Source organism: Schistocerca piceifrons, chromosome X, assembly GCF_021461385.2.
Source record: "Schistocerca piceifrons isolate TAMUIC-IGC-003096 chromosome X, iqSchPice1.1, whole genome shotgun sequence".
NCBI classification, from domain to species: domain Eukaryota; kingdom Metazoa; phylum Arthropoda; class Insecta; order Orthoptera; family Acrididae; genus Schistocerca; species Schistocerca piceifrons.
Window position 1 is genome coordinate 590,715,206 of NC_060149.1, and position 26,028 is coordinate 590,741,233.

A 26,028-nucleotide genomic window follows, 5' to 3' on the forward strand; every position below is an offset into this window, starting at 1 on the left:
TTGTGCTGCATTCAAATTAAGTAAAACAATGCATGAAATTTTAGTCTTTGCAGAGGTAAAACCACATTTCATACGGTTGATTTTAGCTCATACATTGCACCAAATGAAATGTAGGTAAGATACCAAAATTTCACTTCAAATTGGAAGCAGAACGATAGGTCATTTTCTTCTTGAGTTATTGTGCTTTATTTCTGAAGGACGGTTGCACATGACATGCCCATTCATGTACTTGTGCATCATGAATCATGTGGTCATAACAATCGTCATATCTCATAAACCCAAACATTACAGACATTCTCCTACAAAACTTGTAGGACTAGCACTTTTAGAAGAAAGGGACAGCAGACAGGCTTCAGCCACACCACAGGAGAAACAATGTTTTTCTGCAAATGATAGCATGCAATGAGGCACATACGTTGTGCAATAAATACACCAAACCTTTATTCGCAGACATAGGGAAGTAACTCATCCACATCAGTGCATGTTTCTGTATACAGCTTAGGATGCACGCAGATGTTCACTGCACTGTAGGAAAACGCAAGTGGCACATCTATACATGGCCACCACACTTGGGGAATGGTGTAGCAGGATGCATACACACACCTACAACAGCATAAGGGTAAAATCTGTGTGTGCCATACTGGGACTTGAACCTGGGAACTTTGCCTTATGTGGGCAAATGCTGTGTCAACTGAGCTATTGAAGCATGACTCAAGACCTAGCTTCACAGCTTTTGCTTCTGCTAGTATATTGCTTCTGGTAACTGTTTCTCATGTAGCATACACTGGAATCTAATCCATATAGGTTTCATTTTTGTACAGCTTTTTTAAATGGACTTTACAAACATTCCAGGTGATTTTTTTGCAACCTAATGGAAGGTGAAGCACTTCTAGAAGAAAGGACATAGCAAACATCGCTTAGCCACAGCATGTGAGATTGTTTCAAGGATGAATTTTCCCTATGCAAATGAAGCAAAGCTGTGCTTGGATAGTTCAGTCAGTACAGCAGTTGCTGTGGAAGGGAAGTTGCCTTATCTACTTGTCATTCTTTTTGTTTTATTTATGAGAAGGTATTTTCCTGCACACATTTTTACTGCTAGAAATTGTTTTTGTTTAAGGGCTGGCTGTCATTGGCTCCTTCACCAGACTGAGTCTTCTGTTTCACTAGTTAATGTGTAACATGAATGTATGAAGAGGTAATTTCTTGCAACAGGGAGCAGCTTCGCATCTTCATTCACCTGTGTCTGTCAACACCACACTTGACGGATTTCACTGGGCATGCAGTAACAGTCCAAAGAGGGACTCACTGAGTATGTTGCAAGCAAATGGACTGAAACTAGCATTGGTGTGTCTAAATGTGCCACACTGAGCCGCAAATAGAGTACTGCACTACACAGCAGGCTGTTATAACCATAACACTTCTTTAATTCTCATGTTAATATTGTAACAGCCTATTTGGGGCCTTCATTATCAAGCAATCTCTAACTAAAGTAAGAGCAAATTGTGCTACCTGCATAGAAACGGCTCCACGCTCAATTCATTGAATCTTCCACTCTCCTTGTATGCATACTGCAAACTGTGAAAGCTTGCATGAAACATTTTTGGCTCTCATTGACAAATCACTCTCAGAGACCATGCTCTAACATTATGAACAGATAATACTTTTTGATTTGGTTGTTTCACAGGCAAAGATTTAATAGAATATCATGTATTCTACTCATTACTTGCAGCATTTGTGTTATTTTCTACACGTTCTGATAACTGTTTCTCATGTGTATTCTACACATTACTTGCAGCATTTGTGTTATTTTCTACATGTTCTGATAACTGTTTGTCATGTAGCATACACTGGTATCTAATGTGCATAGGTTTAATTTTCTCATAGCTTCTTTAGACTGCCTTTCAAATCATGCCACTTAACATTAGTTGTATCCTATGGAATCTGTCTGTGGGTGTTCACGTATTCCACTCAGTGGTCTGTTTCTGTCCCTTCATCTGTTTTCTTGCGTGTTGAGTGTAATGCCAACACGAACATTCTTAAACCAAATCTTTTAATCGTATAATAAAAAATAGTATTATGTGCTCTTTATGCCCATGGTGTAACCACTGGTACAGCTCTGTCACAAAACATCGTGTATGATAAATAAGCTTTTGAGTTTGTAGTACACATGAAACAGGAGAGGTGAGACGGGAGGGGAGGGGTGGGGGTGGGGAAGAGAGGGGAGGGGGCAGGGGGAGGGTGGGGAAGAGAGGGGAGGGGGTGGGGGTGGGGAAGAGATGGGTGGGGGCAGGGGGAGGGTGCGGAAGAGAGGGGAGGGGGAGGGGGGAGGGTGGGGAAGAGAGGGGAGGGGGAGGGGGGAGGGTGGGGAAGAGAGGGGAGAGGGGAGGGGGGAGGGGGAGGGGGAGGGTGGGGAAGAGAGGGGAGGGGGAGGGTGGGGAAGAGAGGGGAGGGGGAGGGTGGGGAAGAGAGGGGAGGGGGGAGGGGCAGGGTGGGGAAGAGAAGGGAGGGGCAGGGGCTGAAGGAAAGAAATTGTCATTGCTAAAGAAGTGTCCCCTCTTCTTAATTTATGATGATGAGGGTGCATTCTGTGCACCAGAAACTTGTTCCTAATTACACTTTAGCACCTTACCTTAGCTACACAGATGAGAAAGAACCCATCCATCCATTCCTTTTAGTACTTTGACCCTATCAACTCAGCAGCTACCAGCATTGTGTTTAAGGTTCAGGTTGTGCTGCACAACTGTGAGGTGGTTAGGGCCTGGACATGAATCAGATGGGCTGCGGAAATGTGTTAACTCTGATAGCAGAATTAAGACTTGGAAACATAATGGAAAATATATGGTAAAAGCTACAACTATTATCATCTACATAGCGAATTATCTGGCTTAACCATCACCTTGGCAATGAGAGAGCAGGAAACACTATAGCGGCTTGAAAGCTCAGTGGTAACAGTCACCTTCTGAAGTTTAGGCTGCAATAGCTACTGGTTCTAGTCTGGCTGGAGGATTTGTAGACTCAATCACCCTTTTTCCTCTTTTTTAGCTGAACTGCATGCAGTCAGAATGAAAATCTGCAAGGAAATCTTAAGACAATACTTGAAATCTTTCAACCTTTTTATCCCATAGGTGTGAAGGTGAGAAACTTAATAAAATCACTAAATTACAGATATGTTTATAAAATATTTTTCTGTTTCAGCAACAAAAATTTAATTTTTTCCTGCACAGATTGAGTAGTTGTTGGGTGGCATTGAATAATTTGTTAAATAGGTAGACGACAATTTCCTTTGTAGCAGATGGAGACATTGTGGGGATGATGAATGCTCACACACTCACCACATGCTGAACCACATAGCCTATGGATAGAATCGTGTTCCTGAAAATAATGTAATGTTTTGTTATGTGAACATCATTCTCCATTTTAGCTGAAACCTTAACCAAGTCCAAGAGCTTGGAGACTATTATATAGATAGAATAATGTATTCTAGATATTTCCTGGTAACATCAACCTGTCTCCCTGTACTAATACTCATCATCTTTTGCTTAACTGAAAAATTGATTGCACAAATCAGAATGACAAACAGGTATCTAGACTGAGTGACCTCACAGTTGGAATCACCATGGAAGAACCTGACAGATAACACTGAGAAGTCAAAAAATGGTTTTAGAAGTTACGAAAGTGGAATAGATAAAACATTAGATACCAAATTAAGTTCATTGTGTCCTTTAGTTTTTCTATGTTTATTTGCCCTAAATGATGAACAAACATATGAGTTCTAAACTTCTCTTTCTTTTACAGCTTGTTGTCACAGTTAACTACAAGGTAGACAGAAGAAAGATGCTCCAAAGAAAGACTTCAAAAATAACAGGTGCAATAAAAATTATTCATGGTTAAAAAAATGAGATCTGGCAAAATTCACAGACAATTTCAGAAATAATGCAAAGCAATGTTTAATCATCTTTGAGTACTACAACTAAAAAAAATGAAATATTACTTAATTGCTGCAAAAATAAGCGAACATCAGCATGGATTACCAAAACAAGAAAACAACAAGAAGGAAACAAGCAAGAATTAGGAAAAAGCAGAAAAAATAAAATACTAAATTTTGAAGACTTTGAAGGCAGAGGAAATTAGAAATCTGAACGATGGACAGAAGAAATGGTAAAAAACACATTTGAATTACCTTAACAGTGAACTTTTTCATCACAGGACAATCTTTTCCAAAAACAATGTTGGCATAATTTATCTTCCACTGTTCATCAGTAAAATCCATGCCATCTTCTGTTGCCACACTTGGCCCTGTAAAAATTGTGAAAATATTTATATATCTTTGAAAACCTTGAGTCTAAATAATTATCACAAATAGTGAGCAATAAAAACACTACCACATTTAAACACTTGTGTTAGTATTAATTTTGTTTTTGTGGAAGTTAACTATAAACAGAAAGATAATTCTAAGTGAAGAGTGCTCTATCTAAAGGAAAGTAAACATGCAAAACAATATATACTGATGACCCGAAACATTATGACCACCTGCTTAATAGCTTGTTTGTCTGTCTTTGGAATGAAATACATCTGTGTATCAGGGCTCTGACAGTTTGTTGGTTGGTTTGTGGAGGTATTTGGCATTACGAGTCTATGCACAGCTGATTTAATTCCTGTAAATATCGGGCCACTTATTTGTGTACACAGTGATGGAGCCCAATAGTGACACAGATGGCTTCCATAGGATTGACATCAGGTGAATTTGGCCACCAAGACATCTAAGTGAGTTCAGTGTAATGCTCCTCACCCCACTGCAGCACAGTTGTGGCTCCGAGACATGGACAATTATATTGCTGAAAGATGTCATCGCCGTCGGGGAATACATCAAGCACGAAGGGGTGCAGGTGATTCACACAGCTGTCAGCGTGTCTTCAATTACTACCATAGGTCCCATGCAAGTGCAGGAGAATGTCTCCCATAGCATAATACTGCTCCTATTAGATTGTGGCTGTGGTGTGCTGCAAGTTTTGAGCTGCTGTTCACCTCAATGACGGATTTGTGGAGATGACCATCAATGTAGCAAAAATGTGATCCACCTGACGAGCCAACAGATTTCCATTGATCGATGGTCGAATCCCGATGGTCTCGCACCCACTGCTATCTCAGCTGATGTTGTTGGGTCAATATATGAACATGTAGGGTTGGTCTGCTGCAGAGCTCCACGCCCAATCATATAGAATGAACAGTGGGCTCCAAAACACTAATGCATGCACTAGCACTGTGCCCTTTTGGCAGAGAAGCCACAGATAGAAGCCACAGATCACCACCCATCGTACTCTACAGAGCAAACAAACCTTCGAACCCCACGTTCTGTGAAGAGTAGTGGTCATCCAACCATTTAGCGCCTAGTGGTAGTTTCACCTTTCCGAAGACGTTCACAACAGTAGCCCATGGGAATTCGACCACCTTCATTTTCGAGATACCGTTTCACAGGTTCTGCATAATAATAATCTGCCCTTTGTCAAAGTCTCTTATCTCAATGGATTTCCCCATTTGCAGCCCATATCTTTACTAGGGTGATCCCCCATCTGTGACTGCTCCGTTTACATACTTTTGTTACTGGGGCCCGTGCCCTCAACGCCACCAGGCGGCATCCAAAGTCGTGGTGGATGGTGGTCATAATGTTTTGGCTTATCAGTGTATACCAGAAACATTAAAGATGAATAATTTAAGATTAAAGGTAGCAACTCACCAAACAGATATCCTGAGTCATTGATACACACACAGACAAGACTGAAAACTTTGATAGTTTTCGGATGACATTGGAAACTGCTGTGTTCATGCAGTGTACAATAATGAAGACATGGAGGACTGAATTGGGATGGGTAATTGAAGAGAGGAAGGGGAGACGGGGAAGCTGTGTGGGTGCACAATTAGTGGCATAAAGTGTTGATACCAGTTCTGCTACAATTCTTACACAACTTTAACGTGCACATGACCATCAATCAACTGTCCTGAATGAATGGCCGCTGCCAAACTGTGGCCATCAGCAGAGTTGACTACCCAGTTCAGAGCATGCTGCTGTGCCCAACATGCTTCATTTCAATGGCAGTCTCACAACCCATGCCATATGGATCCTCCATAATATTTTGAACTTATGCATGTGTGATTTTAGAAGTAACTTTTTAATATTGAAGAGTAAAGTGCATAAATTGACTACAAATGTAGTGGTATCCTATACATAAGAGCATTATTACCTGAAATATGGGTCTATGTGGGTGTAATTGTAATCAACTTCTAACAAAGTTTTCAGTGACAATAACAATAGATTTTAACAAATCCGTAATGACTTCATGTGGCAAACAGGAACAGCGAAAAATATATATATTTTACAACGAAGTCCATTGACTTTCTGTACATGCGTTTTTATACATATTGCTGAGCAGAAGTTCTGTTCTCAGGAAACTCTGAAACACTGACAACGGAGTTCTTGCTTCAAAATGTGTGTTGGAAATAAAATCCTGAAAATCTGTCATTTATGAAACTACAAAGGAAAGATTAACTGATGAGGGTGTTTCAACATATGAAGTTACAAGAGCTGAAAGAAAAGTTAAAAAAAAAATTATGCGATCTGTGGCTTTCTTAGCATATATGCTGCTTCCATGGTTCTTGGGATTGATGTGGGATCCACTCATGGAAAGTTCATGATATTTTCGCAAATAAGTGTCCCACCCTCACCAGATGAATGGAGAGGTTTGTATGGGTGCACGACGGCAGGGTCTTCAGTGCCTGATCAAAACCAGATTGAGATGGGTGTCAAGAAAATACCCAGAACAGGAAGATAAAACAGAACATAAAACACAGGTAACAAAGGTCAGAAAACTATGTGCGTACCCACACCGAAGCATGGGACGAAGCATGGCGTCAGCAGTAAAACATGGACTACACAGGAACTAAACTAAAACCTCCAGCCTAAAAGTTTTGGCAAGAGTGCAGACACATCGCAAAATTTTAAAACTCTAGATACACTCGTCTCATCATCAGCTAAAATAGAGTGCAGATCCCCTCAAATTTTTGCTTCTGCCCTTGCAACACGGTATAAAATGCATTCTGTTAAAATATGGCAGACAGAGGTGTGCACACCACAAGCATCACAAACTGAGGGGGGGGGGGGGGGGAGGTTTCTCCAGCTGTAATATAAAGCTATGTGTGAGAGGACAGTGCCCCATCTGAAGACACGCGAGGGTCACTTCATTCTGCCTGAGCAACCGGCAGGAGGAACGCCACAGCTGAGTTGTTGACTTCACCAACCGCAGCTTATTGGCCGTCACCGCCAGCCATTCTTCCTCCCACAATTGCATGCACTTCCTGTGGAGTGCAGAAATGACAGACTGCAAGGGAATAGGATGCTGTGCCACATCCTGCTCTCTGAAGGCTTCCTTGGCAGCCCAATTGGCCTGTTCATTGCCCCATATTCCGACCTGGCACCCTGCAGAATGACACCTGCTTACCCCACCATTGGAGCAAGTACAGTTGGTCAGATATCAGCTATATCAGCTATATCAGCTGGACCAACTACTCAGCTGAGTACAGATTCTGCAGCGATTGTAAGGCACTAAGGGAATCTGAGCAGATGAGAAACCGATTGCCCCAAATACGCTTCATCTGCTTCAGTGCCTTCAGGATCACGTGGAGGTCCGCTGCGAAAATGATATATTCATCGGGCTGGCGAATCCTGGTGACGTGATCAGGGAACACTACAGAACAGCCAAGGAAATTCCCTTGTTTGGAGTCATCAGTGCAAACGCCGGTAAAACTGTGATGCACATCTAAAATGTTAAAAAACAGAGATTGGAATGTAAAATCTGGCGTACTATCTTTCTTAAAATTAGTCAAATCTAAAGAAAGTCTGGGTCTCTGGAGGAGCCAAGGTGAAAATCTTCTCCAACCTTTACGTAAAACATTAAGACCAGCCATATCCATCAAAGAAAGGCAACCCTGTGCGTGAATCCCATAGGGCCTTGTTGCTTGTTGCCGGTAATGAAAAAGCCACGCAGAGGGAGCTGAGCAACGGTATGGTATGCAGGTGTGTATGGTGTGGACATAGTTTTATACGCCTGGCACACCATAAGTAGCCGTCACCGCATATGAAGTGGCAGTTCACCAGCCTCTGCACAGAGGCTTGGTATGGGGCTTGTTCTGAATGCCTCAGTGTCCAACCTAATCCCTTCATGGTGTACAATGTCCAACATCTTTAAATAAGAAGGTCTTGCAGACCCATACACCGTGCACCCATAATTGAGCCAAGATCGCACAAAAGCCCTGTAAGGCTGGAGCAGGCAAGTCCTGTCTGCTCCTCATGTACTGTGGTTAAAACATTTTAAAATACTTAAAGCCTTAATAAGTGACCATTGTTTCAGGTCTCTAAGATGTGGTAACTACGTAAGCTTCAAGTCAAAAATGAGCCACAGAAATCTGTGTCTTTAAAAGTAAGGACAGTGCCACTCATCCTCAATTCAGGAAAGGTTAAAATTGAACGAGAACGGTGAAAAAGAACACACACGACTTCTCGGTGGAAAACTTAAAATCAATCTTCTGAGCCCATTCACCCAAACGTCTAAGAGTAAGTTGCAACTGACGCATTGTTGTGAGGCTTGAAGAAGTGCAAAACACAGAGAAGTCATCCATGAACAAGGAACACTGGACAGGACTTTTCACTATGGACGTCATGCTATTAATAGCTATGGCAAAGACAGTCACACTTAAAACACTACCTTGAGGGACACCGTTCTCCTGCTCAAAGCAATCAGACAGGATGACACCAACTCTGTATCTAAAATATCGTGGTGAGAGGAAGGACTGAATAAAAATGGGAAGACAACCATGAAAACCCCATTCGTGAAGCTGCTCCAGGACGAGACGCCTCCAAGTGGTACCATAGGCCTTCTTGATGTCAATAAATACACCTAGAAGGTGATGACAGCGTAAGAAAGCTTGATGTATAGCTGCCTCCAGGAGCGCAAGGTTATCAAAGGTGGAACGAAACCTCCTGAACCCACACTGAAAGCGACTAAGGAGCTACCAGGATTCTAAGATCCAGACAAGGCGGTGGTTAACCATCCACTTCAAGACCTTTCCCATGCAACTAGTGAAGGCAACACTACATTAACTACTTGGCATGTGCGGTCTTTCCCAGGTTTCAAAAGAGGAATTAAAACTGCCTCACGCCATGAGTCAAAAAGCGACTTGACTCCCAAAGGGCATTTAAAAGTGCGAAGAGGATATCTTTGTTGTGTCTTGAGAGGTACCACAGCACACTGTAATGGGTCCTGTCGTGGACCAGGGTATGTGTCACGAGCTGCAGACAATGCAGAATCCAGCTCCCACATGAAGAATGGGCAGTTGTAAACTTCATTAGAGGTGGACTGGAAGGCTAAACTTCACCTCTCAGCAACCACTCTATGGCGCTGGAAATCCGGATCCTGACTGGCTGCTGCAGTAACTGTGGCAAAATACGCTGTCATAGTCTGGGCAATGTCTCATGTATCCGTGTGGAGAGTGCCTCTATTCATTACAGCAGCCATGGGGCACCTCCCTCCTCTTCCAGAAATCCTCCTGATGGTCTCCCACACAATGGAACTTTTAGTGGAACGATTAATGGTGTTCAAAAACTGTTTCCACGACCTCTTCTTGCTCTCTCGAATAATTCAGTGATATTTAGCCCTCACCACCCAAAAGGCTGCAAGTTTCTCAGCAGTTGGCCGACACTGGAACCTACACAGAGGCGCACGCCTGGTCCTGGTTGCAGAGTGGCATACGGAACTCCACCAAGGGACAGGTTGCCTCTTCTGGTGGCCCATGGACTGTGGAATGAATGCTGCAGCGGTGTAGTGGACCAGTTTGGTAATATGATCCACCCATGCCAGAGTTCGAATTGGGCCAACTGGTTATAAAGTGTCCAGTCAGCTCTACTGAGCACCCATTGTGGTGGTTTTCTTTCGGGGCCAACACCATCTGGCAGGTGAATACAAATTGGGAGGTGATCACTTTCGTGCAAGTCACTGACCACTTCCCATTGAGAATTGTGGGTAAGAGCTGGAGAACAAAGTGAGAGATCAATGGCAGATAACGACCCTGTCGCTTTGCAGAAGTGAGTGCTCTGTCCCGCATTTAGCAAGTACGCATAGGATGACAGGAGAAGCCTCTCAATTGCTCTACCCCTGGGACAGGTAATGGAAGAGCCCCAAAGCACATTGTGGGCATTAAAATCACCACAGATGATGAATAGCTTGGGGAGCTGTGTAATAAGGTCAGTGAGGGCCTTTTCATCAAGTACATCATGTGCAGGCAAGTAAAGGGAACATATAGTCAATGGATGACGCATGTGCATGGACACAGCAATAGCTTGTAAAGTTGATGTAAGTGAGAGAGGTGAGGAGTGGCAGTCCACCCTGATGAACACATCTATGCCTCCTCTAGCTCTCTCTCCACACAGGTCGCTCCTTTTTGTGGAGTGTAGACCCTCGGAGCGTAGAGGAGTATGAGGGATGGAAATAAGTCTCCTGGAGACACATGCACAGGGTCTACCCTGAGAGGGTAGATGAAGTTCCTCCACATGTGTCCTGAACCTCTGCAAGTTCCACTGAAATATGGGAGCAATCTATGATGGGGGTAGCACCTTCATCCTGTCTTTCCAACAGGGTGAGGAGGCTGCAGCAGGTGGAGGGGCACTCGTGGGGCAAGATGATTGCCCCACACATACGTCGTACTCCATCAGCTCTGTGGAAGAGTCAGATGAAGCATCAAGTAAAATGACATCAGCATGGTCAGGCCACGTGATTTGACCTGCTGCGACTGCTTTATAGGAGCTTTTTGCAGTTTTCTGGGCTTTGGTGGAGCCGATGTGGGAGTGGTAATAGCCATCTGAACAGCCTCAGCTGTTGGAGGCACCAGGGTCTGGCCCAAGTTGGCCACTGTACCTCTGTCTGCTGTTCAAGTAGAGGCTACAGGCTCTGAAACACTTGCTGCCTTCCAAGTGCACTGCCATCTGTAGGTATTACTGCCAACACTATCCACCTCCGTCTGTGTAGAGGCATTTGCTTTTTCAATGGGCTTCTGAACATTGACGCAAAAGATGTAGCACATGTGGGAGGCTGCATCGACTTGCAATCTTTATGGCCTCACCACAGGGGATATGCTTTGTTGTTTTTATATCCTGGACTTTGCATTCCTCTAAAACGATTCGGCAGTCCCTACTCCAAACAGGGTGGTTTCCAGAGCAATTGATACATTTGGCTGGAGACGAGCAACCAACTCCTTCATGAGTGGCCTTGCCGCAGTTGCCATAGTCGCTTCGCCTTTACACCCTAAAATGTTATGTCCAAAACACTGGCATTTAAAACAGAGCATTGGGGTTGGGAAATAAGGCCTCACACTAAGGCGAAGGAAGCGAGCCTTAACATGCTCAGGAAGTTTTGTGCTACTGAAGGTCAGAATAAAGGAGTTGGATATGATAAGATTGCCATCAATCCTCTTTATGATATATTGCACATCAACTATACCTTCTGGAGCCCACTCACGTTGCAGTTCCTCCTTGGAAATGTCGACTAGATCCCAGCATGTCAGAACACCTTTGCTATAATTCAAGGTGCTCTGCAGTTCAGTGTCTATGACATATTTCCCAAGGCACTTAGCAGCTTGGAGGTCAGCTGCCTGCTGGGAATTGGAAGTTTCTACTAGCAAGGTCCCATTGCGCAAGCACTTCATCGATTTTAAGGATCCACAGATTCCCTCCAAACCCTTTTGTATACAGAAGGGCGAAACCTTCTCGAAACTACCCTCCTTCCGTTTCACTATGAGAAACACATTCTGAGGACCAGAATGCATTCTGTTACTAACAACTGGACTCGTCAAGGAAGCGCCAGAGTCAGGGGACTGACTACACAAGCCCTCTTCATAGACTGGATGTTACAACCTTCCAGTGGCCCACCGTTTCCACTGGGAGAAGGAAAAGATGATTTTGGAGGATCCATTTCAGTCCCACAAGCAGCTAGGGAAGTAAGGGTCCACTCAGACAGAGTCCCACGTGCCTGAGTAAGCCTTATACAACTGAGGTGCGTCAGGTTCCCCAGAGGTTGCCTGCTAACGACTGTTCCACCTTAACAGCCATGCATCTCATCAGCATGCAGCACACCTTGAGATTGAGATTTTTTTTTTATAGAGGTTTATTCCATCCTCGTGATCTGGGCAGTCAAGCCGAGATCCCCATTCCCTGAGACAAACAATGTTCCACGGCTGTGCCACACAGTGGTCACTGAAGCAGGCCCAGAGCTTACGGTGATGGGGGACTGGCGGTACTTACCAGTCCCCAGCTCAGGAACCCCAGGGTCGCCAAGCCCGTATCCAGTGAATGATGAATGCCGAGCCTCTTAGGGCTCCCACCCTCATCATGTGGTGCAGATGGAAATTTGGGTATTTATTCTATCAGCAGCACCTGATGATGGTAGAACGATTGTCTGCCGAAGTATTGTGGACTTTCTAAGATTGTATCTGGCAGCACACACGAAAACCATGGATACACAGAATTTTGTTTGTTACGTACCACAAAAACCAGATTGATAACTCTAGAGTAGCTTCCCATCTGTGCCTCCATTTAACAATTAATGCAATAAAAACTGGAACTTCCTGAAGAACTGGAATGGAGCCCGTATCATCCCAATTTTTAAGAAATTATGCAGACTGAATGTACAGAAATAATGGGCTGAACTGCCAATGTCAAGTTGTTTAACAATTACAGAATTAGATTTACTTTTATTTGTAATATCTATTTATTTACTATAAATTTCTTTGTAGCAACGCTTTTGGTTTCCAAAAGTACAGAGATCACCCCATTTACCCACATTGTTATGAAAAATATACAACGGGGATCTGGTTCATATTCTATTTCGTAACCTCTGGGTTGAGAACTTGAGTACTGACATGACCCACAATGCATTAATCAACGGGAAGATGCCAGAAGTGCAAGCTCTTTGGGGTATACTTCACTGATGTGTCGGAGTGTAACATTATTGACTTTTGACAGTTTGGAGAGGAGTGAGTAGCTCGCTATGGCACATGGACTATACTCCAAAAAGATAAGTGATATAAGATTTACATTGGCCATTCCTCAGCTTTAATGTACTGCAACGATTGCCCTACATCTGTATAGAAGTACTCTATTATGCTTGTACTATCATGAAAAAACACAGATGGCAGTACCTGTCACTCAAATTGGCAGGAGGAACACAGACAACATTTTGTGTAACTTTCCTTGTGGCATTTATGTTCCCCTCTTCGCCGTGTGCCTCAGAAGGCAACACATGAAGTACACTTGGTTGCTACATGCTGTGTATTTGTTTTCAAGATAGCCTTACACTACAGTACTGAAAAATAGAAAAGATTGATCTAATTCCCTATACGCTTAAAATAATAAATGAACTTCCAATTCATAGATGAGACCATTTACTGTTTGTGAAATTGAAAGACACTGGGAATGTATTTATTTGGTGATGAAACACAAAATGACTGCATCCAGAGTCAGAACATACAGTATTTAGAAATGATTAAGAAGATGAAATCTGCCCATATTTTGGATTATAACAAAGACAAGACTGCCGTGGACCACAGCAACCAGCTAATGGCTTACTTTCCTTCTGGGCGGAAGCTAATCAAGTAGTGAAGAAAACTTTTTTCACATTTTCATGACAATGATTATTAATTTCTTTTTACATAAGTAGTTTGGGCCTGTAAGCAAACACCTTCACGACTGATGAACAAAGGAGGCCTGGCAGAATTTATTTCCCCTCAAAGTAGTTCACCTGTAAATACACTGAGTGGGAGACATTTTCCTGAGTCGATTAAGGCAACAAAAATATCAAAATGGTCTACAGGAAATGTACAGTTTGTGCAAAATGAAGCAAGGCTAGATCTGTAAAAGTGGCAAGACAAGAAAAGATGCCAGGTGATTTCATGAAGAATGTGACGTTTACAAAAATGCTTTGAAATCATTAATACAGAGCAAAAAGCAAATAAGTAATTTTCAATGAAAAACTATGTTTTGAAACTTATTTTTAGCAACAACTAATTCTATCTCTAAAATTATAAAGAATGTAGCAACTAGTTGCGGGAAAATAATTTATTTATCTTGTCGCAAATCGATTTCAACTGATATCAGTCATCATCGGTACATTTTTCTAACGGATACATGCCATAAGTAGAAGTACTGTGCTTGGCAGATTTCTGTCATGAAGTCACTTCATGATAGATGATCACTTCATGATAGGAATCTGCCAAGGACAGTACTTCTACTTATGGCATGTATCAGTTAGAAAAATGTACCGATGATGACTGATATCAGTCGAAATCTATTTGCAACAAGATAAATAAATTATGTTTCCGCAGCTGGTTGCTACATTCTTTATAATTTTATATTCCACGGTCGCTGCACAGAAAGGGAACCTTATGGAGCCCAACATTCAAAAATTCTATCTCTATTTACGATACTTTAAAATATGATGCAAAAAACATTTCTGTTGTGAAAAAATACATTTTCATTTCAATACAAAAATATTGTCATTGATGTAAGTCAGTCTACATTTCTTTGCAGTAATTCATAGAAAGAAGATCCCGCTTTCAAATGAAATGAACAAAGTTCCGTGCAGTAGACCCCGTAACACAGAATTCAGAAAACTGGAAAAAAGCACAGTATCAGCCAGTTGAACTAGACTCTAGCATCCCAGTCCTCAAAATATTAAAGTGTATCACAAAGATATCATCTTTGCTTTTACAGTTAATGAACATATAAATGCTTACTACAATTTCAAATAGCCAAGATGGGAATGTCTTAATTCAGATTTTGTAAATACATATTTATTTTCATTTAACACTTTCATTAAGATCAGCTTGCCAATAACTTCATCATTAGAAAACAGGTCTGCACTGCATGAAGTGAAAAACTTTAAGAGGCACTCTATGGCTATTCCAGTGATCTGAATACTGGCACCCAAATTAAATGAAGTTTACTCATGACACACTAAATGCAAAATGGCAGTGGTGCCGTTCATTATGCCTATTTCAGGAATGGTCTAGGAAAGTTTTTTCAGACTATTAAAGAAATGAGCACTCCCATATTCAGTAACAATACAAAAGTTAAGAATCATAAGCAGAACTTATATCTGGTAATGAAATAATTTCATTTAAATACTGATTGAATATTCTTAAAATGACACAGTGTTGTCCTACACGACAAAGCACGCGTACACACGACAAAGCACGCGTACACACAACAGCTCTAATTAGTGAAAAACACTCTATGCTACACTGGCAGCCTCTTTAACAACTATCTTACACACTTTTTTAAAGTGGGCAGTAACCGTTGACCGCAGGTCAGTCAGCTGCCACCCTCCATTGGTGAAGCTCTGGGAGACTATCAAGTCACATATTTAGCTTTTTACGTTTGTTTTGTAATTTAATTCTTAAGGTAGTGGGACTGATAGGGTGCGCATGTGCTGTGTGCACATGCAGGAGGATCTGGCTTCAGTCCACGAGCAGATGAAGAGGCTTACAGCCACAGTCAGGCTTCAAGGTGTAGCAGTGGCGGAGAATCTGACAAGTTGCATGGGACACCTCACGTCACTTGTTTTGTCCACGGGCTCTGCTGCTGAGGCACCTAGCAGTGTTCCAATTATGGGAGATCTGTGCTCACCACAGACCGAGTTGCAGGTTGTAGCACGTTTGCGTTGCTTGTGGCACAAAGTCAATGAGGCGGTTTGCTGTCTGGCCTCGCCGATTCACCCTGTGAGTGGACAGTTGGCTGCTCCTTTGGCAGGGTCTGAGCAGGCACATGGGGGAAGGAGTCTACTAGTTATCTGGAGCTCCAACATTAGGCGCATTATAGAGCCCATTGTGGAAGCTGCATCCATGGCTGGAAAGAACGCCAATGTGCACTCACTATGTCTGCCACAGAGGCCTCATCTGTGATGTAGAGGAGGACCTGCTGGCGGCTATCGAGTATGCAGGGTACTGTTGCCTGCAGGTTGTACATCATGTTGGCACCAATAATGCCTGGCACTTGGGCTGCGAGGCCATCTTCAGGTCTTACATGCGGCTGGCAGAATTGGTGAAGATTGCTGGTCTCGTGCACAGGGTGTTAGCAGAGTTCACAAGTTGCAGCATCATTCCCAGAATTGATTGGGTTCATTGGTTGAGACCCTCCTCTCATTTCCGAACCAAAGGCTCCATCAATTCTGTGACAGTCTTGGCTGCAGGTGGTTTTTTTTTTTAAGGCAAGGCAGTAATTTGAGGGCCTCTGATGAACGTTCACCAGTCGATACACAGAGAGTGAAATCAGATCATGTACAAAGTACACACACTTCAACTGTCAAAATTTTAACAGTCAGCATCACATATGACATACAAAAGATTTAAACTATGCTGTAGAAGTAATATAACAGCTTCTTATGGAATCATGTCCCTTGGCTTTGTTAACTCTCAACCGAATTATTCCTTTTCAACCTAACTTAGACCTGCTGTGCAACAGTTCATGTTGTCACCACTAACTTTACTCGCAAAAATAGCACAAGTAATTTTGAATAAATATTGAAATCAACATTCTGTTTTATCAACAAATAGATTTACATGATGCTACGTATCCTGTCCTGTGATTGGTTGACGGGCAAATTGAGCATGTTTATATAGCTGAAGTGGTGTAATTAGTGGTTTTCATATTTACATACACCATGAGAAAATGCTGTTTCACTGATACATCACAATAAAGATTTCTCCAAAAGATAGAAACCACACTGAAGTTGGCAAAAACTAACCTCAAAATTGGCAACAAAATAAAGATTTTTTCCTGTCCCTAGTTACACATGATGATGGTCATATCACATTGTAGTGACACTGCTTGAGATGCACATGTCAGGGTCTCCCTTGAGATATGGAAAATGTTTTATGGCCTGAACGTTTGTCCAACATCAAATATCTGTGAGGGTGTTTAAAAGTAGTAGTTCGTGTAATAATCATATATGCAGATACCCTTCGTGAACACATCAAAAAATCTTGTTAAAGATTTTGACACTTTTTGGGGGTTTTAAAGGTGTAATTTTTCACCATCAAAAGGTTCTATGTACAAGTAAATGGTAAGAGGGGACATAGGGTACTTTCCTTAATGTCATCAATGCCTCGTAAATGCAGGCACAGAGAAAGGCAATGAAAAAGAATCCAATGGTATTGGATATTGTGAAATGCCAAAGCAGAACTATGAGGGAGTGCTGAAAAGTAATGCCTCTGATTTATTTATTTTTTATTTTTTGAGGAACAAAAAAAGCTTTTCAAATAAAATAAATGTTATTAGGATTCTACATGTTTATTCTTTGTGTCTAAATACTTATTTCTCAACATAGTTGCCCTGGTGACAAGCACATTTCTCCCAAAGAGAGATCTGTTTGCAAGTACCATCACTGTAGAATGTGACTTTTTGGACGGAGCTACAAACTCACCTCTGCTTGCATCGCTTCATCAAGACAAAGTGAAGTCCTCAAAATGTACTTTAAGTTTTGGAAACAGATGCATATGGATGGGGCTGAGTCAGGACTGTATGACGGATGGGTCTCCGACAGTGAGTTCAAGGTGTCAGATTGTTGTGAATGTCGCAATGTTTGTGTGTGATCTGACACTGTCATGCTGAAGGAGAGTGTTATCCATGTGTGGACAAACTCTAGGACTTTGTCTTCTTTAGGGCCAGCGGAGTAAACATAGTGTCGTAAGAGTGGAAGTGTCAAACTGCTATCAATTCTTAATTAACATTTTATATTCAACATCTTGACATCATTTATGATCTTATTAAAGCAATTACAGTTACAAAATATCCACTAACCATGCAATATGGATATCACTTCAATCTAGATGTATTTGAAAATGGTGATTAAGCCAAAACAGTGTGTCGTAAATAAAGATTACTTATTATAAGCAGCTATTTGGTGTATGTAATCTAATAATCTTGTCTTCGAATTTGGAACTATTATAATAACATTTGCTTTATTTAAAATGCTTTAAGAGTTTTTACACACAAAAAAAATTGGGAGCATGCCCTTGTAGAACCCTCATGTATGAGCACAAGCAAGCAACACTTTTCAGACCATCAGTGCAACCGATAACCAGTACTGTCACTCAGATATGAAAATCTGGTTGTCACACTAATAGCAATTACGCTTTCTTCTGTATGATTTTTGCTGTTCTGATCCAATTGTATAAGGGAATTTTTATAAGTTATACACAATCTGGCAACACTGAGGACTGAACAAACATGAAAATTACATGTATTTTAGTTAAAAGCTTGACAAAGAAGTGAGTATTTTCTTCCATCCACAGCAACCTATATTCCTTTTAATACATAGTGTAGCTGATCAGCTACAGACTTCATTTCTTCAATGTATCCTATACTGAGCAACATTTTCTAACAAATTTGTTATGTATCTAAGTGTATACACATTACTGCAGCTGTTAGTAGTTCTTCATAGCGATCATAGATGGCGGGATGAGCTGAAGCAGTTCGAAAATGAACAGTGTGGATGTACTGCCGCACATGTGTTTTGACAGACAGTTGAGACTTTGTTTGGTGTTTGTGCACTGATTTGTGGGTTTGAAAATTAATATTATTATGTTTTAACTTAAGTAGATATGGAGTAAACAGTTAATTCGAGTGTCTTTACAACAGATTTCAAATGAGGTCTGTTTTCATGTTTGTAGCTTATTAGCTACATTTTGCATTCACTGCATTTCAGGTACTGACTAAATACGTCTCGAAAGAGTGACAAAGAATTACTTATGGAGTGGTTAGAGACTCTACTAAGCAGTGAAGATTATCTTGAGTGTTTCTCTGAGAATTCCAGTCAAGATGAGACATACATTGCGCCAGAATCTGTTGGTAGTGATTGTGACAATAATGACTAAGAAATTCATGCAATTAGGACTGAAGATGTTTCTGGAACAAGACAATGTGATTTATAGCAAAGGAATTCCAAAAGATAAACAGTTAATTATTCCTGAACTACAGTCAAAATTTCATGGCAATATTTCATTACCCGAAGAAATAATAAACTTAGATCCTCCATACCAATTCTTTAAACACACATTTACATCTAAAATTTTCGATAGATACAGTGTGCAGTGTAATCCTGATAGACTAACATTTGTCCTGTGATGACACAGAAAAATTTATAGGCATCTGTCCCATAATGTCAACTGTTCATGTACCTAATATGAGGGATTACTGGGGAGGAGTTACTGGTAATCATCTGATTGCCAACAAAGACAGTGGATCAATATGAGAACATTCATAATTTTTTGCACTTCAATGCCAACAGTGCAATGACATCGAGGGGTGAAAAAGGTTATGATAGACTCTTCAAAATAAAAACCCATAATGGAGTTGATGAGATCTTGATTTCAAACCATCCCTGTTGAGGAGTGTTTTGTTGATGAACAGGTACGTTTAACAAAGGCTAAAAGTTATCTGAAACAATATATGCCAAACAAACCTCATGAATATGGATATAAATTATGTGTTATTAGGGGCATATCTGGTTATGACTATGATTTGAAGATTTTCACTGGAGACAAACATTCACCTGAAAAAAGAGTGACTGGGGAGGAAGACTTGGAAGCAAGTGCAAATGATGATTTTCGGCTCAGTAGGGTACTACCAAGAAATATAAACCACAAATTGTATTTTGACAATTATTAAACGAGTCTGCAACTGCTTATATGGTTACATAAATAAGGAATTTACTCACTTGGGGTAGTGAAAAGAAACAAGAGTGCCAGACTGCAAGCCTCCTTCTCAAGCCGAGCTGAAGAAAGGGGCGAGAGGGTACATCAGGAGAGCATGTCGCAATCGTGGATGGTGTAGAAGTATCAAATTTAGTGTGGAAAGATAAGAGTGTGATGTTGCTTTCTATACTTGGACGGGGGCGGGAGGGGGAGAGCGAAGGGGAGACGAAGAGTTGGGGAGGGGGAGACGAAGAGTTGGGGAGGGGGAGACGAAGAGTCAAGGGGCGGCAGCAAAAGGGGGCAGGGAGTGAGAGAGGGGGAGTGAGAGGGGGGAGTGAGAGGGGGGAGTGAGAGGGGGGAAGTGAGAGGGGGGAGTGAGAGGGGGGAGTGAGAGGGGGGAGTGAGAGGGGGGAGTGAGAGGGGGGGAGGGATGGATGGATGGATGGATGGATGGATGGATGGATGGGGGTGAAGGGTGAGACAGACGGGGATAAGGAGTTGGGTGAAGGGTGATGGGGGGGCGGGAGACGGTGGGGTAGGGTCGCTGGGGGGGAGCGAGGGCAAGAGAGGGGGGGCGCGGCGCGTAGGGGGGGGTGAGGCGCGGCGCGTAGGGGGGTGAGCGCGGCGCGTAGGGGGGGGTGAGCGCGGCGCGTAGGGGGGGTGAGCGCGGGGCGTAGGGGGGGGGGTGAGCGCGGGGCGTAGGGGGGAGTGAGCGCGGGGCGTAGGGGGGGGGGTGAGCGCGGGGCGTAGGGGGGGGGGGTGAGCGCGGAGCGTAGGGGGGGGGGGCGAGCGGGCCGTAGGGGGGGGGGGGCGGAGCGGGGCGTAGGGGGGGGGCGGAGCGGGGCGTAGGGGGGGGGGGGGGCGGAGCGGGGCGTAGGGGGGGCGGAGCGGGGCGTAGGGGGGGCGGAGCGGGGCGTAGGGGGCGGAGCGGGGCGTAGGGGGGCGGAGCGGGGCGTAGGGGGCGGGGGGGCGGAGCGGGGCGTAGGGGGGGGGGCGGAGCGGGGCGTAGGGGGGGGGGGCGGAGCGGGGCGTAGGGGGGGGGGGGCGGAGCGGGCGTAGGGGGGTGCGGAGCGGGGCGTAGGGGGGGGGGGGGGAGTGGGGCGTGGGGGGGGGGGGGTGAGCGGGTCGTAGGGGGGTGAGCGGGCGTGGGGGGGGGGGGGTGAGCGGGGCGTAGGGGGGGGTGAGCGGGGCGTAGGGGGGGGCGTAGGGGGGGTGAGCGGGGCATGGGGGGGGGCGTAGAGGGGGCGCGGGGGGGTGCAGGGGGGAGAGTGGGGGCGCGGGGGGGTGCAGGGGGGGAGAGGGGGGCGCGGGGCGTAGGGGGGGCCGCATCGGGGGAGAGGGGGGGCCGCAGGGGGGGAGAGGGGGGCCGCAGGGGGGGAGAGGGGGGCCGCAGGGGGGGAGAGGGGGGGCGCGGGGCGTAGGGGGGGCCGCATCGGGGGAGAGGGGGGCCGCAGGGGGGGAGAGGGGGGCCGCAGGGGGGGGAGAGGGGGCCGCGGGGGGGGGGGGGAGAGGGGGCCGCGGGGGGGGGGGGGAGGGGGGCCGCAGGGGGGGGGGGAGAGGGGGCCGCAGGTGGGGGGAGAGGGGGCCGCAGGTGGGGGGAGAGGGGGCCGCAGGGGGGGGGGAGAGGGGGCCGCAGGGGGGGGGGGAGAGGGGGCCGCAGGGGGGGGGGGGAGAGGGGGCCGCAGGGGGGGGGAGAGGGGGCCGCAGGGGGGGGGAGAGGGGGCCGCAGGGGGGGGGAGAGGGGGCCGCAGGGGGGGGGGAGAGGGGGCCGCAGGGGGGGGGGGAGAGGGGGCCGCAGGGGGGGGGGGGGGGAGGGGGCCGCGGGGGGGGGGGAGAGGGGGCCGCAGGTGGGGGGAGAGGGGGCCGCAGGGGGGGGGGAGAGGGGGGCCGCAGGGGGGGGGAGAGGGGGCCGCAGGGGGGGGGGGAGAGGGGGGCCGCAGGGGGGGGGGAGAGGGGCCGCAGGTGGGGGGAGAGGGGGCCGCAGGGGGGGGGGGGAGAGGGGGCCGCAGGGGGGGGAGAGGGGGCCGCAGGGGGGGGAGAGGGGGCCGCAGGGGGGGGGGGGAGAGGGGGCCGCAGGGGGGGGGGAGAGGGGGCCGCAGGGGGGGGGAGAGGGGGCCGCAGGGGGGGGGGGAGAGGGGGCCGCAGGGGGGGGGGGAGAGGGGGCCGCAGGGGGGGGGGAGAGGGGGCCGCAGGGGGGGGGGAGAGGGGGCCGCAGGGGGGGGAGAGGGGGCCGCAGGGGGGGGGAGAGGGGGCCGCAGGGGGGGGGAGAGGGGGCCGCAGGGGGGGGGAGAGGGGGCCGCAGGGGGGGGGAGAGGGGGGGCGCAGGGGGGGGGGAGAGGGGGCCGCAGGGGGGGGGAGAGGGGGCCGCAGGGGGGGGGGGAGAGGGGGCCGCAGGGGGGGGGGAGAGGGGGCCGCAGGGGGGGGGGGAGAGGGGGGCCGCAGGGGGGGGGGGGGGGAGAGGGGGGCCGCAGGGGGGGGGAGAGGGGGCCGCAGGGGGGGGGGGAGAGGGGGCCGCAGGGGGGGGGGGGGAGAGGGGGCCGCAGGGGGGGGGGAGAGGGGGCCGCAGGGGGGGGGAGAGGGGGCCGCAGGGGGGGGGGAGAGGGGGCCGCAGGGGGGGGGGGAGAGGGGGCCGCAGGGGGGGGGAGAGGGGGCCGCAGGGGGGGGGGGGAGAGGGGGGCCGCAGGGGGGGAGAGGGGGCCGCAGGGGGGGAGAGGGGGCCGCAGGGGGGGAGAGGGGGCCGCAGGGGGGGAGAGGGGGCCGCAGGGGGGGAGAGGGGGCCGCAGGGGGGGAGAGGGGCCGCAGGGGGGGAGAGGGGGCCGCAGGGGGGGAGAGGGGGCCGCAGGGGGGAGAGGGGGCCGCAGGGGGGAGAGGGGGCCGCAGGGGGGGAGAGGGGGCCGCAGGGGGGGAGAGGGGGCCGCAGGGGGGGAGAGGGGGCCGCAGGGGGGGAGAGGGGGCCGCAGGGGGGGAGAGGGGGCCGCAGGGGGGGAGAGGGGGCCGCAGGGGGGGAGAGGGGGCCGCAGGGGGGGAGAGGGGGCCGCAGGGGGGGAGAGGGGGCCGCAGGGGGGGAGAGGGGCCGCAGGGGGGGAGAGGGGGCCGCAGGGGGGAGAGGGGGCCGCAGGGGGGAGAGGGGGCCGCAGGGGGGGAGAGGGGCCGCAGGGGGGGAGAGGGGGCCGCAGGGGGGGAGAGGGGGCCGCAGGGGCGGAGAGGGGGCCGCAGGGGCGGAGAGGGGGCCGCAGGGGGGGAGAGGGGGGCGCAGGGGGGAGGGAGGGGGCGCAGGGGGGAGGGAGGGGGGCGCAGGGGGAGGGAGGGGGAGAGGGTGGAGGGAGGGGGGAGAGGGGGAGGGAGGGGGGAGAGGGGGGAAAGCGGGGCGCAGGGGGGGAGAGGGGGGAAATGGGGGCGCTGGGGGGAGAGGGGGGAAATGGGGGCGCTGGGGGGGGAGAGGGGGGAAATGGGGGCGCTGGGGGGGAGAGGGGGGAAATGGGGGCGCTGGGGGGGGAGAGGGGGGAAATGGGGGCGCTGGGGGGGAGAGGGGGGAAATGGGGGCGCAGGGGGGGGGAGAGGGGGGAAATGGGGGCGCAGGGGGGGGGGAGAGGGGGGAAATGGGGGCGCAGGGGGGGGGGAGAGGTGGGAGAGGGGGGGCGCAGGGGGGGAGAGGCGGGAAATGGGGGCGCAGGGGGGGAGAGGTGGGAGAGGGGGGGCGCAGGGGGGGGAGAGGCGGGAATGGGGGCGCAGGGGGGGAGAGGTGGGAGAGGGGGGCGCAGGGGGGGAGAGGTGGGAGAGGGGGGCGCCGGGGGGGAGAGGTGGGCGCAGGGGGGGAGAGGGGGGCGCAGGGGGGGAGAGGGGGCCGCAGGGGGGGGAGTACTGAATTCAGGTCAGTTGCAGAAAAGCCGATCTCCATAAGCAGTTTCCGTGTAGCCTGTTAGGCTAGCCTGTCGGCTAGTTCGTTGCCTGGGATTCTGATATGATCTGGGGTCCAGACAAACACCACCGAACGAATGGACCATTCCAGGGCATAGATGGACTCTTGGCTGATCGCTACTGAAGGATGATGAGGATAGCACTGGACGATAGCTTGTAGGCTGTAGTCAGTACACAGAAGGAATGACTCCCCAAGGCATAAACTGATGTGTTCAAGAGCACGAAAGGAGATGGTGATTCAGATGCGCAGGATAATAATCAACGTGTGCAGTGTATCTGGCCAGCAGTTGTTCACGCCCTGACTTGTAATGGAGGGACTCCGGCCTCCACCAGGATGCTGGTCTCCGGACTCGTCCTTAAAGCTCCTATCAGTGGTGCACTAGGTTGAGTAAATGCAACACTGATGGTGCCACCGAAACATAAACCAGACTCCCATAGTCAAGGCAGGATTGAACAGGGGCTCTGTAGAGCTGCAGCAGCGTAGAGCGATCTGCACCCCGTTTGGTGTTGCTAGGCAACAGAGGGCATTGGTGCGCTGCCAGCATTTCCGCTTCAGCAGTGTGGGGGAGATTCAATGGCGACAGCAGTGGTAAGTGTTCCAGTCCGCCTTGTTTGAAGCCCATTTGGGCAAGAGTCTGTGGACCTGACGCTGGGACAGTGACAGGAAGATGGGGAAGTGGTCACTATCACACAGGTCGTCATGTGCTCTCCACTGCATAGATGGGAGAAGTCCTGGGCTGCAAATTGATAAATAAATGGCCGAGTAACTACCATGAGCCATACTGAAATGTGTGTGGCGACCCCAGTATTTAAGAGGCAGAGGTCGAAGTGAGACAGTAAAGTTTCGACATCTCTGCCTCGGCCAGTAAGCACAGTGCCACCCCACAAGGGGTTATGGGTTTTAAAATCTCCCAAAAGTAGGAAAGGTTTAGGGAGTTGATCAATCAGTGCAGTTAATACATTCAGGGGTACTGCACCAACTGGAGGAAGATATACATTGCAGACAGTTATTTCCTGTGTTGTCCTTATTCTGAGAGCCACAGTTTGAAAAGCGGTTTGAAGGAGCACTGTTTCACTACAGACTGAGTTTAGGGCATAAATGCAAACTCCACCTGACACTCGATTATAGTCGCTACGAAACCTGTAGTATCACTTACAGCCGTGGAGGGCAGGGATCAGCATTGCCGAGAAACAGGCTGCCTGGACGGCAATGCAGAAAGCAGGTACAAAGCTTTACAGTTGCCATAGCACAGCCACGTGGTGGAAAAAAAAAGCCACAATTCCAGTGGAGAATGACATCGCTGCGACACTGGGAAAGCGTGGAAGATTCAATGATGCAGTTTACACCTCAGGGTCACCTGCTGCTACCAACCTATTGACCGAGCAGTCTATATCCATTGCTTGGTGGTCCAACGAGATCCACGTCCACAGCAGACACCAAAATCTCCACCTTATCCGTAGACGTAGAGCTTGTAGGTAGCAGTGGTGTGGGTGCCACCGCAAGCCGTTGGTCTTGGATACCTTCTTTTTGGATTTCTCTTGCTGCTCCTTGGGTTTCCCTGGTTGGGACGACTTCACTGATTCAGTCTCCGGGACTGAGGATGAGCATGAAGCCCTACGACCAGCTGCTTTTGGGCTCTTCAGCCACCAGCGGGTGTCATGTTTCCCACTAGCAGAAACCCGGGTTAAGGGAGTGAGCCAAGGGACCTGTTCCTAGCGAGAGGAGTCGAAGAAGACTTACGCTTCTCTGGCTCAGAAGTGGGGACTGATATCACCAATGGATGGGGGAGAGGGGCGGGCGGGTGTTGCTCCAGAAGTAGGTTGTGCGGGAGCAAGAGGGAGGGAAGTCCCTCCCACCATCAAGGGGGAGGTGGAGTCTTTTGGTTCTGAGACGCGACAGGAATGCAAGGAACTGATGGGGGCATCAACTGTTCTTGTAGCGGCAGTGAAAGAGGTGGTCACAGCCACAGGATGTAGGTGCTCAGATTTCCTCTTAGCCTCAGTGTAGGTCAGTCGGTTGAGGGACTTATATTCCAAGAGGGGAGAGTTGGGGGGGGGGGGAGAGAGGAGAGAGAGAGAGAGAGAGAGAGAGAGAGGAGAGAGAGAGAGAGAGAGAGAGAGAGAAATGGGGGGGGGGGGAGAGAGAGAGAGTTGGGGGGGAGGGAGAGAGAGAGAGAGAGAGAGAGAGAGAGAGAGAGAGAGAGAGAGAGAGAGAGAGAGAGAGAGAGAGTTGGGGGGAGAGAGAGAGAGAGAGAGAGAGAGAGAGAGAGAGAGAGAGAGAGAGAGAGAGAGAGAGAGAGAGAGAGAGAGAGAGAGAGA

At 48.2% G+C, this 26,028-nt stretch overlaps 1 protein-coding gene across 3 annotated transcripts in view; it reads right to left on the reverse strand.

Moving 5' to 3' along the window:
* LOC124721145 overlaps nucleotides 1–26,028 on the reverse strand; it is a 252,961-nt gene that overhangs the window by 70,206 nt on the left and 156,727 nt on the right. For all 3 annotated transcript variants that reach the window (XM_047245965.1, XM_047245964.1, XM_047245963.1), the window contains exon 7: nucleotides 4,181–4,296. In XM_047245965.1, coding sequence (XP_047101921.1) covers nucleotides 4,181–4,296 — 116 coding nt within the window. The remainder of the gene's footprint in view (nucleotides 1–4,180; nucleotides 4,297–26,028) is intronic.